The sequence below is a fragment of the Neltuma alba genome, unplaced genomic scaffold (genome assembly GCF_004799145.2).
Source record: "Neltuma alba isolate B1F8T4 unplaced genomic scaffold, ASM479914v2 tig00010842_pilon, whole genome shotgun sequence".
Lineage (NCBI taxonomy): Eukaryota > Viridiplantae > Streptophyta > Magnoliopsida > Fabales > Fabaceae > Neltuma > Neltuma alba.
The window spans coordinates 424,253-443,080 of record NW_021635639.1 but is presented as its reverse complement, the minus strand read 5'-3'; the positions used below and the strand labels follow the sequence as shown (position 1 = coordinate 443,080).

The 18,828-nt window shown below is 30.6% G+C and overlaps 1 protein-coding gene across 1 annotated transcript; it reads right to left on the bottom strand.

The window, feature by feature from the left end:
* Window positions 1-180: 180 nt before the first annotated feature.
* Window positions 181-11,771, bottom strand: LOC114759420 (repetitive proline-rich cell wall protein-like). Its single transcript, XM_028948594.1, has 3 exons — window positions 11,678-11,771; window positions 10,096-10,241; window positions 181-462 (listed from the first exon to the last, which is right to left on the bottom strand). Exons 1-3 carry the CDS (start codon window positions 11,769-11,771, stop codon window positions 181-183), a joined length of 522 nt encoding a protein of 173 aa, XP_028804427.1.
* Window positions 11,772-18,828: the final 7,057 nt, after the last annotated feature.

Genomic DNA, 18,828 nt, shown 5'->3' with positions numbered 1-18,828 from the left:
GGAAATAGCCGTACAACCATACATATTAATTAGACGACAAGGATAACGTAAAATAGAATTAGCCAAATACTAATAAATGCTTTGATGATAAAGTACCAAGAAGTCATATACTCTCTTACTTTTATGTATTAAAGTATACTTAAAATCATAGGATACTCAATTTGTGTTTGATAAACGAGGCTAGTGACCATAAGGTTGGGGCATATAACTTGGTGGTTTCTCCACAGGTGTTTCCTCAACAGAAGGGTTGTAAACACGTGGTTTTTCAACTTGAAGCTTGTAAAGTGGTGGCCCATTGTGAATGAGACCATCAAGAATAGGGTAACCATTTATCGGTTCCTCAAAGGGGTCCTCCTCAATGGGTTCGTCGTTGATGGGTTTGTCGTTAATGGGTTCGTCCTCAGGAGGAAATTGCTCATTCTTAGACAGTGGTTTTTCAACGTGAAGCTTGTAAGTGGGAGGCTTGTAATAATGAGCAAAGCCAGAAGTAATGAGAAACATCAATCCAAAAAGGAGAACTAGAAAATGTTTAGAGGACGTTGTTGAACTTTTGTTGATGCAAACCACATACCATGAGCTCCAATATTTATAGTACAACTAGAGAGGGCAGTTGGTGTGGAGATATTGTTCATCCAATATACTCCTCCGGTTGTTAATATAAGATCTAATTTATAAGTTGGTATTAGTCCTATATAAAAGACATATTTTACATATTTATCCTTTTTTTTTCAAATTAACCATATTGATATTTTCTTAATAATAATCGAGTAGGACAGGGAATGAGGGAATTAAGGAAGATGCTTCAGATATTTTAAAAAATATCATATTGATTAATTTAACCAACATTCTTAATATACTTAAATTAATTATATCTTGCATTAAGGAGGAGTATTATATAATTAAAATACGTGTAATAAATAAAAGCAATGATTAAAAAATAAAGTCCAGGCTGGTAGTGAAGTGTAAACTCGATGGCTTTAGCAACACACATTCTTTTTTTATAACAAGATAAAGTATTATATTTCAATAAAAAAGTATTACAAGTTTACAAATAAGAAGGCAAGAATTGAAAAAAAAAGCCGCCACCCCGGGGGGCCCACACGAGCCTATCTTAAGATGACCTTTGATCATCGAAGTAATATCGTCACAAACGATATTTGGGTGCGTCATCTTAGCACAAATGAGGGAAAGAAACTTGACCTTTGTTCAATCACTACACAAAAAAATTAACTTTCAGTGGTGACAAAAAGTCACCGTTAAAACTTTTCAGTGGCGACTTGTCGTCTTTGAAAGTCATTGCCATAGCAACCGTGACTGAAAACTTTCAATAACGACAAAAAAAAGTTACCGCTGAAAGAAACTTTCGGTGGTGACATTTGTCCCCACTGAGAGATACTTTCAACAGCGACTTTCTTGTCGCTGCCAAAAGTACTTTGTCGTTGCCAAAAGTGACTTTAAAGTCACTACTGAAAGTGATGCCCAAGAAAAATTAGCTTTAAAGATGCCACGTCATCACTGCCAGCTATCACGTTTCCACTGGCCACCTCCACCTTATCGCTACTAGCACTACTACAAAAAAAACATTTAACGGTGGTTAAAATGAGCTTTTTAAGATGGTTGAGAGCAACGTCTATGCCATTAACATAAAATGTAGAGGATTTCATAGTAGTTTAAGAACCATTGTAGTATGTGACTTTTCACGGCGGTTATAAGCAGTTATATAAATAACCGCTATGAACATTTTTTTTTTTTAGTTTATGTTTCACCCTATTGATCATGATGGAACGAGAGAACAAAGCCTCAAAGAAAGGAGTCTGAAAATCAATTAACCAATAATCTCTTACCATTTAAAAGCATTCTGATGGAGCAAACGTAGATTCTTTCCTGTCATAATAGCGCCACTTAGCTTCACCTTCAACTACCATATCGAAGCCACTAAGATTTAATAAAAATAAAATCAAAGACTCAGTTTTGATAAAAATCAGATATCTTTAAACTCAGATTAAACATCATATTTTTAACTAAAGAAAATAATCATATCAAACCACAAAAACTATGAAATCCACAAAAAGAGTGGAGGTGAAAAACTCACAAATAAGAATGAAGAGTATGAGACGATGGCGACGGCAACGGCAACAGCAACAGCAACAACAACAGTGATGGAAGAATATGACGGAGATGATAGAAGCAAAGGATAAACGCCGACAAAGGTAGGAGGAGGGAGAAAATCGAGTGAGGATGGTAACAGGGGACTATGAGCTCTGACTCTAAAAAATGAAAACTATCACGTTATGGATTTTAAAATTCTGATAGACGTTTTTATAGCAGTTATTTAAAAAACGGCAGTTTAAAGTATTTTTTACGGTGGTTTTTAAGAAAACCGCTGTTAAAAGAACTCTTTACGGCGGTTTTTTAAATAACCGCCTTTAAAAGTATGCCTATAATTATAGAAATGCCACTGTCATTTTTTTACAGTGTTTTTTTTATAACCGCCGTAAATTAGCGTCGTGACAGCTCTTTTTTGTAATAGTGCGGTCACCACGTCGTCACTAACCGAGCACACGTCATCACTAGCTAGCTCCATGTCATCGTCGGCCACCTCCACGTCGTTAACACATCACTCCTCCCCGCTACATCACTGCCCAAATATTTTCACTTTAAATGTATCTTTTATCTTTTTCAAGGTTCAAACTCATGACTACCTCCTTTCGTGTCCAATCTTTTTGCCATTGAGCTGGATTGAATTTGTTTATTACTATTGTAAAATAAAATATATATTATTATATTTTTAGCGGTGACATTAAAAAGTCACTGCTGAAAGTCAAACCTTCAACAATGACTTTCTAAAGTTGCCGCTAAAAGTCTACTTTTAGCGGCAACACTAATAGTCGCCACTAAAAGTTAACTTTCAGTGACGACATTGGAATGTCGCCATTGAAAGTCTACTTTAGAGTCTTACTTTTAGTAGTGACTTTTTAGTGTCATTGCTGAAAGCAAACTTTCAGCTACCACTTTTTTCACTACAAAAAAATTGACTTTCAGCGGTGACAAAAAGTCACCCTTGAAAGTATAAAAAATTGCTGCTAAAAGGTTTTAGTGGCAACCTTTTTTGTCGCAGCTAAAAAGTCGTTGCCGTAGTGACTGTGATTGAAACTTTCAATGGCAACTTTTAGAAACTTCAGTAGCAATATTTGTCACCACTAAAAGTGACTTTCAACGACGACTTTTTTGTCGCTGCTGAAAGAACTTTTAGAAACGACAGTTTGTCGCCGCCAAAAGTGACTTTTAGCAGTGACTTTTTTGTCACCGCAGAAGGTGATGCCTAAGAAAAATTAGCTTTACTGATGCCATGTCATCGCCACTGGCACCACGTCAACGTTGTAGTCCCCACATCATCACCAACCAGACGCCACGTCATTATCGGCCACCTTCATGTTATCGCCACATCAGCACTCTCATGCCACATCACCCTCTCGCGGCCACGTCACTGCCCAAATATTTTCATCTTAAATGTGTCTTCTTCAAGGTTTGAACTCGTGAGCACCTCCTTACATGTCCAATCTTCTTACCATTGAGCTGAATTGAACTTGTTTATTATTATTGTAAAATAAAATATATATTATTAGATTATACTTCAATAGCGACATTAGAAAGTTACCGCTGAAAGTCAGACCTCTAGCGGTGACATTAGAAAGTCAATGCTGAAAGTCAGACCTTCAGCAATGACACTAATAGTCGCTATTGAAAGTCTACTATCAGCGGCGGCCCTAAAAAGTCGCCGCTAAAAGTGAACCTGATAACATCACCATTGAAGGTCATATATTCAGCGGTGACAAAAAAAGTTGCTACAGTGCACTCACACTAATTTAACTATAATCATCTCTCCCTCATAAACTTAACCATGCTATCTCTTTCAATTATAATGCATTCCTCTCACACACACACCATCTCATTTCACTTATATTTTAATTACATATTACATCTCTCTCTCTCACACTCTATCTCTCACTACCTTCCCATCTTTCTTTATCTCTCAAACATACATCTCTCTCTCAAATATGCTTTCACCCCGTACGTCACACACATTCTTAATTCTATCTTATGTATATAATTATAACATCTCTTTCTCATACACACCCCACCCATTTTACCTCCTCCTTTCTCTCTCACTAACTACATTATCTCTCTCTAACTCTCCCCCCTAACACAATAATACATCAAAAAAGCTTTGGTTATTTAGAGTTAATTATATCAATAAAAATAATTACAATATAAATATAATAACCTTTAATAAAAATAATAAAAGAAATTTGAAAAATACTTTCAGCGGCAACTAAAATGTCACCGCTAAAACATACTTTCAGTGGCAACTATCTTGTGTCATCACTGAAGGTATTTTCTACGGCGACATCTGAAAGTACTTTTAACAGCGACAAAAAATGTCGCCACTGAAAGTCAACTTTCAACAGTGACATTATTTGTTGCCACCAAATGTTGTACCTTTTAGCGGTGATCACATGCAGTCGCCACAGAAAGTCCTACATTTGGCGGTGACTTTGATGTCACCACTAAAAAGTCCCACTTTTGGTGGCGATAATAAAAATTGCTACTGAAAGTCATACTTTTAGTGACGACTTTTTTTGTCACCACCGAAAGTCGTTGCTGAAAGTAAATTTTTTGTTGGTAGTGTTTGTCGCCATCGAAAGTCATCGCCTAAAGTATTTTTTTTCTGGTAGTGAATAGATCCCAATAGATAATTGCCTTTGGTATGTGCAGGCTAGAGCGTAAGATCCATAGCAAACCAGCCCTAACACATAAAGGGAAAAAATAGGTTTTTTTTTTACCAGGATAAAGGGAAAAAAATAGTGAAGGCTCAGAATTCTTCGTGATCCATATTAACACGCATTTTCATTTATGTTCGAGGAAAAATTTAAAATCCCTCTTCTTTTCAATTTCTTTATAATGCCAATTTTTTTTTAGTTTTTTTTTCCTAAACTCTTTTACAAGGTTTAATCATCGATGTAGATATTTAATAACAACGATTGCTACAAAAATGACAATATTAAGATTCGATGACTGGAGATATTTTTTTTTTAAAAAAATTAAGAAATCAAACTAAAGCTTTATGTAAAGTGAAAAACCTAAGTTATACATTTGCCATAGATATACATGCAGATATGTGAGCATGGAAGCGTATCAGATTATTAAATAACGATCCTATTTTAGTGAGGAGATACATTTCCTACTTTTTACACCGATATAAGTGTATATATATTTGTGCTGAAAGTGACTCTTTTGGTCCCCAGAAAAAACAAAAACGTTAGAATAGCTAGACTTATTTTTTATAGGTTAATATACACGCACCACCTCTGGCTGTAAATATAAAAGTTATTTGATGGTCTCAAATATAAGACACCAATTCACTGTCTCACAAATTTTTAATGTGTTATAAAAATATTCCCATTGATTGTAAGGTATTTCTACCAAAGTGCAATTTCATTGTACATAATTAAATAAGGGTAATTTAGGAAATCAACACATATTTGTTATAAATAACTAACCTAACTAATTTTTTTAATCTCCCCAAATTAGTTATCTGGTTTTTATATTAGTGATAGAGGTAGTATTAATTAAAAAGAGATTAAATCATTAAAATTAAATACAGTGTAACATTTCAAAGGAATATCTCTTTCAGCTAATTAAACATGAATTTTAATCTTTGGTAACGTACAAAAGACAACATAATAATACTCAAAATAATTACCAGCGGCTTTCAGTGAGGAGATTTGGTTTGATTCATCGTGATGTGATAAATAGAGTATACTTTAGTTTGCTTTCTTAATATAATACTACCTCTTGTTTTAAATATAATACTTTAATCTACTTCACCTCTTAAATTTATAATTTTTTGCTCAAAATATCTTTATTGATTGTGCTTATTTAGGTGGTAACCAATCAAAGGATAGTTCCAATGGATATGATTAGAGAGTATAGTTTAGATAAATCATATAAATTTATAAAAAATAACTATCTTCACTTATTTTCTTAATATTTAAAAATTAATTATTTAGCTCTTATATTAAGAATTGGATAAAGTATGTGATAATATTATTTGGTTAAATTTGAGCATTGTCTAGTTCAAATAGAAATAAAACTCCAAAAATGTTTTTTCCTTTCATTCATACGTATTTGTACATAAACTGATTCGCGAATACAAGAGCTTGTATAATGAATTTGTGAATATTAAACAAATTAGTTAAATTAGTTATTTATAATAGATGAGTATTGTCTTTTTTAAAATATTCTTATTAATTATATGCATTAGAATGAAAACCAACGCATACATATGACTAATGTTTACCGGTGGCTTTAGTCTCGTTTGGAGGATTAATGTGAGATCTTGCAACTTAAAAAGAGTATTTTAGTTGGCGGATGAATTTGGAGGAAGAGACTTTAGAAACACAAATTATAAGAATTTGCGAAACAAAAAATTTGAGGACATTATCCCTGGCATTAATTTTTCCAACAAATTATCCCAAACCTATCCTCCAAAACTTCTACTATAATTGCTTTAATTATGCTTTCTATGTTTTTAATTAGCCAAACTATTATTGGTTTATATATTCACAAATTTCTTTTGTTTTAATCAATTCAATCATTTATTATTTGATGGGATTTCCTTTATATATTATATTATAAAAAGGATATTTTCAATAAAAAATTATGCATAATAAATTTAAATTACAGCAACCCAAACAAATACGTAAGAATTTTCAAATATAATTTAATATTTTATAAGTAAATATACACATACAACATGATGAAGAGTTCAATCGTTGGCATTTAGAATACTGAATGTTTTAATATGTTTTTTATTGGTAAAAACATGTGGAGATTTTCTGAAGCCGGCTTAAACAAGTTAATAGCTGGTCAAGTTTTTTTCACAAATTGTTGACAACAACGTATCTTTTTTTTTTTTTTTTTTTCCTTTTATAAGCACAAATATTATCCTTCTTTGTAAGAAGAGATATTTAGGCCTCATTTGGTTTCTTATTTTGAAAACAGTTTTTTGTTTTTAAAAACAAAAAAATTTAATTTGTTTGACAATCTATTTTAGTCTAGTGCATTTAAAAATAGAAATCTATTTTTTTAAAAAACTAAAAAACCAAAACAACTTTTTTTTTCTTTTGTGTTTGATTTTTTATTTTAAAAAATTGGAAACACCTTATTCTGTATTCAATGGTTATCTCTCCATTTGATGACTTAAATTATCGTCCAAGTTTCACTCTCCTATCTTAATATGTTTATTCTCAAATTTAATTTTTTAGAACAATTATCCCAACAGTTTCTTTTGTTTTTTGTTTCCAAAAATCGTCTTAGAAAACAATTTTATAAAAATATTCTGAAAATAAAAGAACAAAAAATAGAAAGAAACATGTCTTTAGTTGACAAATCAAATATGTGATAGATTTTGAAAGGAATAAATCTTTGCTTAAAATTTGCAAAACTATTTGAACAAACTAAATACTGCTGAATGCTTATGTTAGGCTTAAATTAAATTTATTGTAACGTAATTTATGTTCATCTTTTCAGAATTCAGTTTGATAAATTAACATTTATTTGAATATAATAGTAATTCACAAATAAGTTTCATATAACATAAAATTTTATTTCTTTAATAAATAAAATATATAAATGTATAATTAAATAAAATAAATTGAAATTCATCCAAAAAAAATAATAGCATCCGGTTTTGGATTCATAATATCATTTCAAGGAAGTTATTTCATATAGACACACATACACACACACTAAAAAATTTACAGCCACACAAATCCACTTGGGCAGATGATGGTGGATCTTGTTTATCTTAGGGCCAGTTTGGAATGACCTATAAATAGCTTTTCAATCATAATTTACAGAATACGAGAAAATATATGGAAAGACTTTTATCTTAGCAAATCTTATTTCATGATTATTCAAGGATTTGTCAGGAATGTTGTTTGTGAAAAATCCTTATACAACTTGATGATGTTAAAGTAAAGCCAGAAAGCCAAAATAGATTCGGTTGGACCACTTTTTGTCAATTCTGATTTTTTCAGATTAACCTTTGCATTAGCGAGCTAAATAGGCATACCGGCTCACCTTCCCATCATAATTTTAATATTTTAATTTATAAATGTTCCTTAAAATAAATTTCTATATTGAACCCAAATCCTTGGAACACTTAATATTGATTATTAAGGCATATTTGAGGTCTGAGGTTATCATTTAAAATTTAAATGTCTAGAAAATGAATTATGAACCAAAAAGCTTATTTCATCTGAGAATCTAAAAGAAAATATACTTAATAAACTTATTTAATGTCGGAAAATTTTTTAAAAAATTATGAAATATTATTTTGAGCGATGATTAAGCTCATTTTGGATGAAAAGGGCGGGTCACCATCAGAATTTTAGAGTAGAGAATTTTTAAACTTCTATAGAGCAAAAACTAAAAAGAAAATGCAGAGAATTAGTGGGTTTGTGTTGGCAACGACAGCCACACAAATATAAAATTATAAGGAAAAATTCTAGGAAATGATAGTTGAATTTCAAAAACCCAAAAATGTTCCCTAAAATTAAAAAAGTCCGATGACTAATTTAGAATTTTAAAATGTTGATGAATTTACAATGTTGTTGTTGTTATTATTATTATTATTTTAAGAAAACCTCAAGTTAACCTTGTCGACCCAGCGGGAGCTTGAGCTCTGCGCCAATGACCATTGGTGATCGGTGCCAAAACTATAGTAGCTAGGCTGCCCGCACCAAAACTCCAACGGCTGATCAACAATCAGTGTTGACAACTTGTTTTTATATTTTTTTTCAACATACGTAAAGTGATTAACAATTTTTATAATAATGTTTACGATTCCAATAACTTCATTTGTCAACATTCGTAGTTTGATTAGCATCTCTTGTAATGATAATCACAACTCTATTGGTGACATTAACTACTTTAATTTATATGATAAGTTTTTAAACTTCAAGAAATTAGTGAGTGCTTAGTCTTACAGGATTTTAAAAGAGTTGTCAATCACATTATGAATGTCAAAAAAATCTTATAAGGTTAGGCACTCATTAATTTCTTGAAGTTTAAACTTCAAGAAATTTCAACTGAATTTTAGAGCATCCATATACAATTTTTGATAATTCGTTGTGTATTTTCAAAATTAGATTAAAAAATCTGATAATGTCAAATGAATATTAATTCAATAATTGAAATGTGAATTTTAATTTATGGGTTGTAATTAACTATTCACCTAAATCATAACACTTCTAAACGGGTAATAAAAATGTTAAAATAATGGATGTGACACATCTTCTTCCACAGACCGTGTAGGCCAAAGAAGTAGGTTCCCAAGTGCAATCTGAGGAGGGGGAGGGGGGGGGGGGGGGGGGGAGATGACGTCGGTGGGTGTTTGCCCGTTTAAATTTAAATCTTTATTTTCTTATATTTTCTCTATTGAAATAGAAATGGTGGCATGGAATTGGACCAATGAAATGTTTTCCTTTTTTTGGTTCCTTGGGTTTTATTAAGCTGACTTGGCACTCCTTTTTTGTGAGCACACAAATAAAATTATCTGTAATGAATTTGATTTATATTTGCTTTTTTGTATGGTGAGGAAGGATGAGGGAAAATTTTAAGTTTTTTAAAAAGCACGGTATGGAGGTTTTTCTTTAATTAATAGCAATGCTCCCCCAAGGATTCCATATAGGAGCATTTTTTATTTCTCATCGGTAGCATATGGTTAATTAAATATTACCTACCATGTTGCCCATAGATTATTTCTTTTTGCTACAAATTATATGACTAGCACAATATACTAAAAAACAAGGGGTAAAGTAGGTCAAAATAGACAATTTTATCATATATCATCAATGTCACAATGAGGACATATAATTATACATTCTAGACAACAAGGAGAACGTAAAACAATTGGAAAAATATTAATACAGTACGAAGAGGTTATCCGCTACTTAAAATCATAGGATTCTCAGTTTTTAATTCACAAAGGAGGCTAGTGAAATGTTGGTGGCGTGGGTCTATATTTACCGGTTCGACAAAAGGGTAATCAGAGTCATCAGTGGGTGAATACTCAGGAGGTGGCTCAATCTGAAATAGTGATATTTCAACTTCAGCTTTATAAGGGGGAGGCTTGTAATAATCAGCAAAGCTAGAAGTAATGAGAAACACTAATCCTAAAAAACAGGAAACCAGAAAGTGTTTAAAGGACATTATTGTTGAACTTGTGTTGACGGTGCAAATAACAAACTATGGGATCCAATATAATTTCTAGTAAAAACTAGAAAGGGATGTTGGTGCGGAAATATTATATTATTTATCCAATATACTCCTCTAATCCTAAATATAAGATCTTTTTTGTAAAGTAAATTACACTATAAAAGTGGTCTTATATTTAGGACGGAGAAGTATTATATTATCAAAATATATGTCATAAATAAAATAATGATAACAACATTAGTGTACATATGTGTGTGCTTGTTTATTGGCGGATTTTTTTTTTGGGGAAAATTGGGGAAAAGTCCCATTTAAAAAATATATTGGTAAATAGGACCTGACAATTTGTCAACTTTTGAAGTCGTTTAGTGTAAATAGATATCACATTGAAAAGATCAAAATATCCTTAATTGCACATATTGGAAGTTTAATTGCACATAAGGAATATATATTACACATTGCTGAAGTTTGATTATTGCACATAACTTAAATTGCACATAATAAAAAATAAATTGCACATGAAGAAAATTTATTTCCACATAAGAAAGATATATTGCACATAAGAAAAAGTTAATTACACTTAAACTATAAGTTGCACATAATAGAAGATAAAATACATATATGGGAGTTTAATTGCACATAACAAAGATAAATTACAGGTAAGGCAAGTTAAATTGCACACAACATGCTTAGAACATAAGTGCAATATGTACAAATTATATGAGGTGCAACTAAACTTCCTTTACGTGCAATATAATTCCTTATGTGTAGCTAAACTCCTCATATGTGTAATTTGTCTTCTATTATGTGTACTTTAGGTTAATTAAGTGCAACTAAATTTTCTTTACGTGAAACTTAACTCTTAGCGTGTGCAATTTATCTTCTATTATGTGCAACTTAGGTTATGTGTAATTGAATTTCAATAATGTGCAATATATCTTTTATACGTGCAACTAAATTTTCAATCCATGCAATTTATTTTTGATTATGTGTAATTTAGGTTTGGTGCAATCAAACTTCAATAATGTGCAATATATCTTTTCTATGTGCAACTAAACTTCCTACATATACAATTTATCTTTCATTATATTTAAAACATATCCTGTGTAATCCAACTTCCCTTGCATATAATATATTTTATTATGTGCAACTAAACTTTCTTTGAATTTGTTCCGTCGCTAATTCCTTTGTTGCTAATTGGATTAGTGACAATTTTAATTCTATCATTAATTAGCCATGGATTAGCAACAGTCGCTAATTACTAATAGAAAATTTTTGTTGCTAATTATTGACAGAAATTTCCGTTGCAAATTAGCGACGGAATTTTTCTGTCACTAATTTGTCGCTAATTTGATTTTTGAAAAAAATAAAATAAAATGTCATGTGGCGCCTCTACCAGTCGCTATGTCATAACCAGTGACGACCACCAACCACCTCCACATGTTCTTGCCACCTCGGTGATCATCGCCACGTGTGCTGCCACCTCGCATGTCACCTTATGATACCACGTGTCGCCACTATATAATTCCTCCTTAAAGTGACTTCTTCATTGCTCGAACTCGGGACCTCATCTGTACATGTGTGCGACTTTACTAGTTAAGTTGTAATGAACTTGTTGACTTATTATGCAAAATTATACATATATAAAATATTCTTTTACACAAACAATGTTATATACATATATATTATTAAAAAATAAAAATAAACTATATGATATATTTGTTTTACTATTTATGTTATAATTTTTTTATTTTTTAAAAAATATTTTTAATATAATTTTAACTTCTAATGACACTAATTTTGAATTTTAAATCGTAAATAAATTTTTCATAAATATTTTTTGAAATTTAGTTTTTAATTAACATTGATAAGATGTCCAATTTAATTATATATATATATATATATTATATCACATTGTATTATATTATCTCTATGTGTTTTATATAGTTGATGAAAAACCATTTATAATTAGTAAAATTCTAGTTATTCAAAAAATAACTATTATAATAAAATCTAATGAGTTATTCTATTAAAAATTAAATGATTTGAATAAATTATGATAAACAATATTATTCTACTTGTATATGTATGTATCCTATGTAATTTATTTTCTTAAAATTCTTTATATATACTATTTGTTTTTGCATAGAAGACCAAAATCAATCTATATCATGAGTATTAATTATATCATGATTAAATTTTATTGTTTAATGGTTGAAATTCAAAATTAATTTGAATATTAGTTTGTGTTCATATAAATTTATTTTTTTGTTTTGAATTTCTACTATACATAATATCTTTCAATATATTGTATATACAATAAAATCATTTCTTTTTCTTATAAAAAAGAAAAAGTGATTTATACTAATATTGAATATTAGTTTGTATAAAAAAGTTATTAATATTCTTATTATATTTTTTAATTATTATTAATAATCAAGAGGAATTGATTTTAATGAAATATAAACAAGTTTTCGAAGAAATTATCTTCTTATTCTCAGTATATACCTAACAATGACATGAATTAGTGACAGAATTAGCGATGAAAATTTTTGATAGCAAAAATTTGGTTGCTAAATATTTACTGACAGATTAGCAATGGACAGAATTTAGTGATGGAATTTCCATTGGTAACTCATCGGAAATTAGTGACAGAATAATTTTCCGTCGTTAATTCTATCAGAAATGAGCTATTTTTTTTGTAATGCATGTAATATATCTTTCTTATGTGTAACTAAACTTGCCGTATGCATTTTATCTTTTATTATGTGCAACTTAGATTAGGTGCAATGCAATCAAACTCTAATAATGTGCAACATATATTCCTTATGTGCAAATAAACTCCCAGTATGTATAATTAAGGGTATTTTGATCTTTTCATTTTGAAATTTATTTATACTGAAGGACCCCAAAAGCTGACAAATTGTCAGGTCCTATTTACCAATATATTTTTCAAATGGGGACTTTTTCCCAATTTTCCCTTTTTTTCCAACCAATATTGCACTTTTCTCATACTATTTTACCGATAACATCGATATAAAGTGTATCAAATTATTAAATAACTAACTGAAAATGAATCTACTGGTCGTCCCAAATTTTTTTTTAGTAGCTAGATCTATTATTCATAATTCGTTAAAATATATTATATTTGATAGAGATTAAAGCATAAGTTTAAATATAATATAGTATTTCAAATAATATATAAACTGTTCCGACTCTTGAAGAGTTTTTTGTTCTTGATCACAATTAAATTTCAAAGGAATACATAAAGTGATTTCGCGATTAATAATACTACCAATTGTTTCTGGTACTACTGGATTGTGATCAAATCATCATTTGCAAATTTTGCTATATACATAGATGTCCTTTAAAATCTAGAGAGAATATAAATTAATTTTATCCTTTACATCAATTATCAAAAGAATTTGTTTCTTTGAATATTTCTTCGGTTAAACATGAACGTTAATATTTGGTAATGTATAAGAGACAATATAATAAAAATTAGAATTAACAATGGCTTTCATCAGTAAGGAGGTTTGGTTTGATCCATCACGATGTGACAAATAAAGCATACTTTGGTTTCATTTTTTTCAACATAATATCTGATATCCAGTATTACAATTTGGTCTGAAGGATTGTAAACAAGTGGTTTTTTTAGCTAGAAGCTTGTGAAATGTTGGTGGGTCAGGTGGAATTCTAATGGGTTTGACAAAAGGGTAATCGTTTATAATGGGGGAATCCTCAGGAGGTGGCTCAATCTCAAATTGTGATTTTTCAACTTCAACCTTATAAGTGGGAGGCTTGTGATAATCAGCAAAGCTGAAGCTTACATGCCTTAAACACTTAATGCATCACTTTCTTCTTTATTTCTTCTTGTACTTTTTAGAGAATCATTCCCACCATCAGAAGTAATGAGAAATACCAATCCAAAAAGGGAAATTAGAAAGTAAGAAGGGAAGATGTCGATGAAAAACCAAGGGGAAAAAAAAACAAAAAAAAACAAAAGAAAGAAAAACCCACACAATCCTATCCAGGACCTTTGATCATCGAAGTAATATCCTCACAAACTATACTTGAGTGTGTCGTCTTACCATAAGCTTGGCCTTTGTTCAATATATCTATAGAATCCCAATAGATAATTGCCTCTCGTACGTGCAAGCTAGAGCGTAAGATCCATAGCAACTCAACCGTAACACATAAAGGGAAAAAGCAGAGAAGGCTCAGAATTCTTCCTGATCCTTATCAACACGCATTTTAAATCCCTTGTATTTTCAATTTTTTTTTTTCACTTTTCTTGTACTCTGTTGCAAGGTTTAATCATCGACATTGATGTTTAATAACAGCGATTGCTGCAAAAATGACAATATCAAGATTAGATGACTGGAAATTGTTTTTTTTAAAAATTAAGAAATCAAACTAAAACCTTATAGAAAGTTAAAACATCAAAGTTATACATTTGACTTATATAAATGTACGTAAGTATGCAAGCGTATCAAATTATTAAATAAGGAACTTATTTTAATGAAGAAATACATTTCTCACCTTTTATACAGATATATGTTTATGCTGAAAGTGACTCTATTGGTCCCCAGAAAAACAAAGGCGTTTGAATAGCTAGATTTATTTTTCATGGGTCATTAATGTATATATGAATTAATTAAAAACAGATTAAATCATTAAATTTAAACATTTCAAATATTTAGCATATAAAACATGGTGAAGAATTGAGTGGTTCGCATTTAGGATACTAAATGTTTTAATATGTTTTTTTTATTGGTAAAAACATATGGAGATTTTCTGAAGCCGGCTTAAACAAGTTAATAGTTGATCTTTTTTTTTTTTCACAAATAGTCGATAAATTATCATTAGGAGACAAATATTGTGCTTTTTTTTTTTTTTTTTTTATAAGCACAAATATTATGTTTCTTTATAAGAAGAGATATTTTAGTTGATAAATCAAATATGTCATAGATTTGGAAAGGAATAAATCTTTGCTTAAAATTTGCAAAACTACATTTGAATAAACTAAATACTGCTGAAAGCTTATGTTATGCTTAAATTAATTTTTTTTAATACACATGCTTAAATTAGATTTATTGTAACGTAATTTATGTTTATTTTTTTAGAATTCAGTTTTATAAATTAAAATTTATTTGAACAATAGTAATTAACAAATTAAGTTTCATGCAACATAAAATTTGACTTCTTTGATAAATAAAAAATATAAATGTATAATTAAGTAAAATAAATTAAAAGTGACTAATGATAGCATCCAGTTTGGATTCATAATATCATTTCATTTCAAGGAAGTAATTTTATATATACTAAAAAAAGTTTACAGGCCACATATTCCACCTGGGCAGACGATGGTGGATCTTATTTTGATGATTTATGATAGCTAAATATTCTATTTTAAGAAAAAAAAAGATAAACGCAACTTGTCTAAGTTTTAAAGGCAGTAAAAAAAAGCAAGTTAGTTAATTCAATTCTTCCTTTGTTAGGGTAACTAGGTTCAATATCTATGTCCTAGTTAACAAAGGTCTCTGGTGGGAAAGAGAGGAAAATTTTTGATGAGTTTGATTTAAAAATATTTGAGAAGTATGATTATAAAATTTGTATAAAGAGAAGATACATAATAAAAGAATAGATAAATAAATAAAAAACTTTGATGCACAAAATAATTAAAAAAATAAAAAAGCAATTTCTCTTTGTGTCTGTTGTGAGAAAATGCATAAGAAAAGTTTTCTTTTCATGAATATTCAAGGATTTGTCAGGAATTTTGTTTGCAAAAAATGCTTATATAATTTGATGATGTTAAAGTATAGCTGGAAAAAAAGGGGTCAAATGAGCCAAAATAGGTTGGATTGGACCACTTTTTGTCAATTATGATTTTTTTTTTCCAGCTTAACCTCTAATGACAGGCTAGTGAGCTAAATGGACATAGAAGCTCACCTTCCAATCATAACTTTAATATTTTAATTTACAAGTGCTCCTTAAAATAAATTTTTATATTGAACCCCAAATCCTTAAAACACGTAATAATTTGATTTAGAAATATAATAAAATACAATTACAAGCTCAAATGGTTTGTTAACGTAACATCCTAAAATTTTGAATACTGATTACATAAGTTGAGTTGGTCAAAAAGTTGAAAGTATGAGGAGTTTATGAGTTATGACCGAAAAGTACAATTATAAAAACAAATGTCCAGAAATTTGAGAAAACATGAAAAGTAGAAAGGAAATTTTTAAGGCATATTTGAGGCATAGGGATATTATTTGAAATCTAAATACCTCGAAAATGAATTGTTGGCCAAAGAGCTTATTTCAGGTGAGAATTTAAGGGAAAAATAATTAATAAACTTATTTAATGCCCAAGAAAATTTGAGAAAACATTATGGAATATTATTTTGGGAATTGAAAAAAGTTAATGAAGAGGTTTATTTATTTTTTCCAAAAATGGTTTAAATGATTTTAAACATGATTTCTGGAGATAAGGGTCTATTTTCTTAAGAACTGAAAGAAAAAGAGCTAGAGATTAATTTTGGAATCAACTTTTTTGGGATAACTATTTTTGTAATGTAAAGCAGCTAATTAAGGAAGAAAATCCTTAAAAAGTATTGAAGATTAACTTTTAGGATTTATCGGGGAATTTGGGCATCAATAGAGAGGAGTAAACTTGTAAATTTCCCATCCTAACTCCAGAATTTTAATTGGACCATGGCTAAGTTCATTTTGGATGAGAAAGGGCGGGCCACCGTCAGAATTTTACGGTGGAGAATTGTTGAGTTTCTAGGGCCCAAAACTTAAAAAGAAAATGGAGAGAATTAGTGGGTTTGAGTTGGCAACCACTTCCCCACAAATATAATATAACAAGGGAAAATTCTAGAAAATGATATTTGAATTGCAAAAACTCAGAAAAGTCTCCTGAAATTGAAAAAGTCTAATGACTACACTACTAGAAAAAAGACTTTTAACGTCACAAACTAACGGCGGTTCAGCAGAAAAACGACGTGGAAAAAAACGCGGTGGCATTTTTGTAAATAATTTGAAGAGGGTATGACTTTCCACGGCGGTTTTCTTAAAAACTGCCGTGGAAAGTGTGTCTCTTTACCTTTCTCCGCTTCGACTTCGGTCACTTTCTTTCTCTTCATTTCTTCAGTGCGCCGTGGTCCCCCTCTGCCCCACCACCGTAAAACTGCCATTACCGTCCATTTCCGTCCATTCCCGCCACTATCCCACCGTTTAAACTCCTCCATTGAGCTCTTGGAGCCTTGCCGCCGTGCGCCGCAGTCCGTCGTGGTCGACCGCCTCCCATTTCCGTCCGTTCTTGTTCAGCCGTGGTCCACCACCAAAAACCGGTCCTACCCCCCACTATCTAACCGAAAACCGTGCGTTGCCGCCGTCCGCCGCCGCCTCACTTCGCGTTTGAAGCTTCTCTGCTTTGTGAGTATCCTCTTCTTTCATTCTTTTCAATTTTTCTTGGTTTGTTGAATGTTTTAGCCATGAAAATCTGTTATATAAAATGGGGTTGTTAGTTTTACATTGTGGTTGGCTTGTATTTTTCATTTTGCATTTTTTATGTGGTTGAACCGTTGATTGGTGTTAATTGGTAGGCATTAGATTTGAGAAAACCTTAATTCCTTTTTATATACTGTATTAGAAATATGTTTAAATGTTTGGAGTTGATTAGTTGTGAAGTTTTTAAATTTTTTTATAATTTTTTGATATTTATTTCGAATTTTTGATAATTTTTTTGTAATAAATATAAGAATTTAGTGATAAATAATCTGTTAGTTATTTTGTGTTTTTTTCCTTCGTTATGAATTTTGATTGATAGTAAAGTATTGTTTAAATAATCTGTAGAACAATGGATCGTAGTTGGATGAAAGCTAAGAGAATTAGCAAGGAATATGAGGATGGGGTTGAAAAGTTTCTTGAGTTTGCTCAGAGAAATGCCCCTAGTAAAGGAGATGGATTGTACTATTGTCCTTGTGTCAAATGTTTAAACAATAGTCGACGGAGTATTTCTGAGATAAAAGAGCATCTTATCTGTGATGGGATAAATTTGAGGTATACAAATTGGATATGGCATGGAGAAATTAGAAAGACTACATTGTCTGCAAATGAGAAGGTTGTGAATGAAGACTTTGGTGATAGAATTTCGGATATGTTTCGTGATATAAGATCTGAATCCTCTACACAGTTTTCTTCCACCTTTGAAACTTTGTGTAGTGATGCAGAGACACCTTTATACCCGGGGTGCAAAGATGATTACACAAGATTGACAACCGTATTGAAACTGATGAATTTGAAGGCAAGAAATGGTTGGACCGATGCTAGTTTTACGGAATTGCTTGAATTGCTGAGTGATATTCTTCCCAAAGGGAATTCACTTCCGAAACGAATGTATGAGGCAAAAAAGATTTTGTGTCCGATGGGTTTGGAATATGAGAAGATACATGCGTGTCCTAATGTCTGCATATTATTCAGAAATGATTATGAAGGGTTGAATAAGTGCCCTAAATGTGGGACTTCAAGATACAAA

What these genes read in the sequence shown, in the direction of transcription:
- LOC114759420 (XM_028948594.1), bottom strand. Translation starts at nt 11,771, where the DNA reads ATGCGAGGTGGCAGCACACGTGGCGATGATCACCGAGGTGGCAAGAAC. An exon ending in TGGTTATGACATAGCGACTG is followed by an intron (nt 10,242 to 11,677) that starts GTAGAGGCGCCA and finishes CCTGTTTTTTAG; the next exon opens with GATTAGTGTTTCTCATTACT. An exon ending in ATTACCCTTTTGTCGAACCG is followed by an intron (nt 463 to 10,095) that starts GTAAATATAGAC and finishes CATTATTACAAG; the next exon opens with CCTCCCACTTACAAGCTTCA.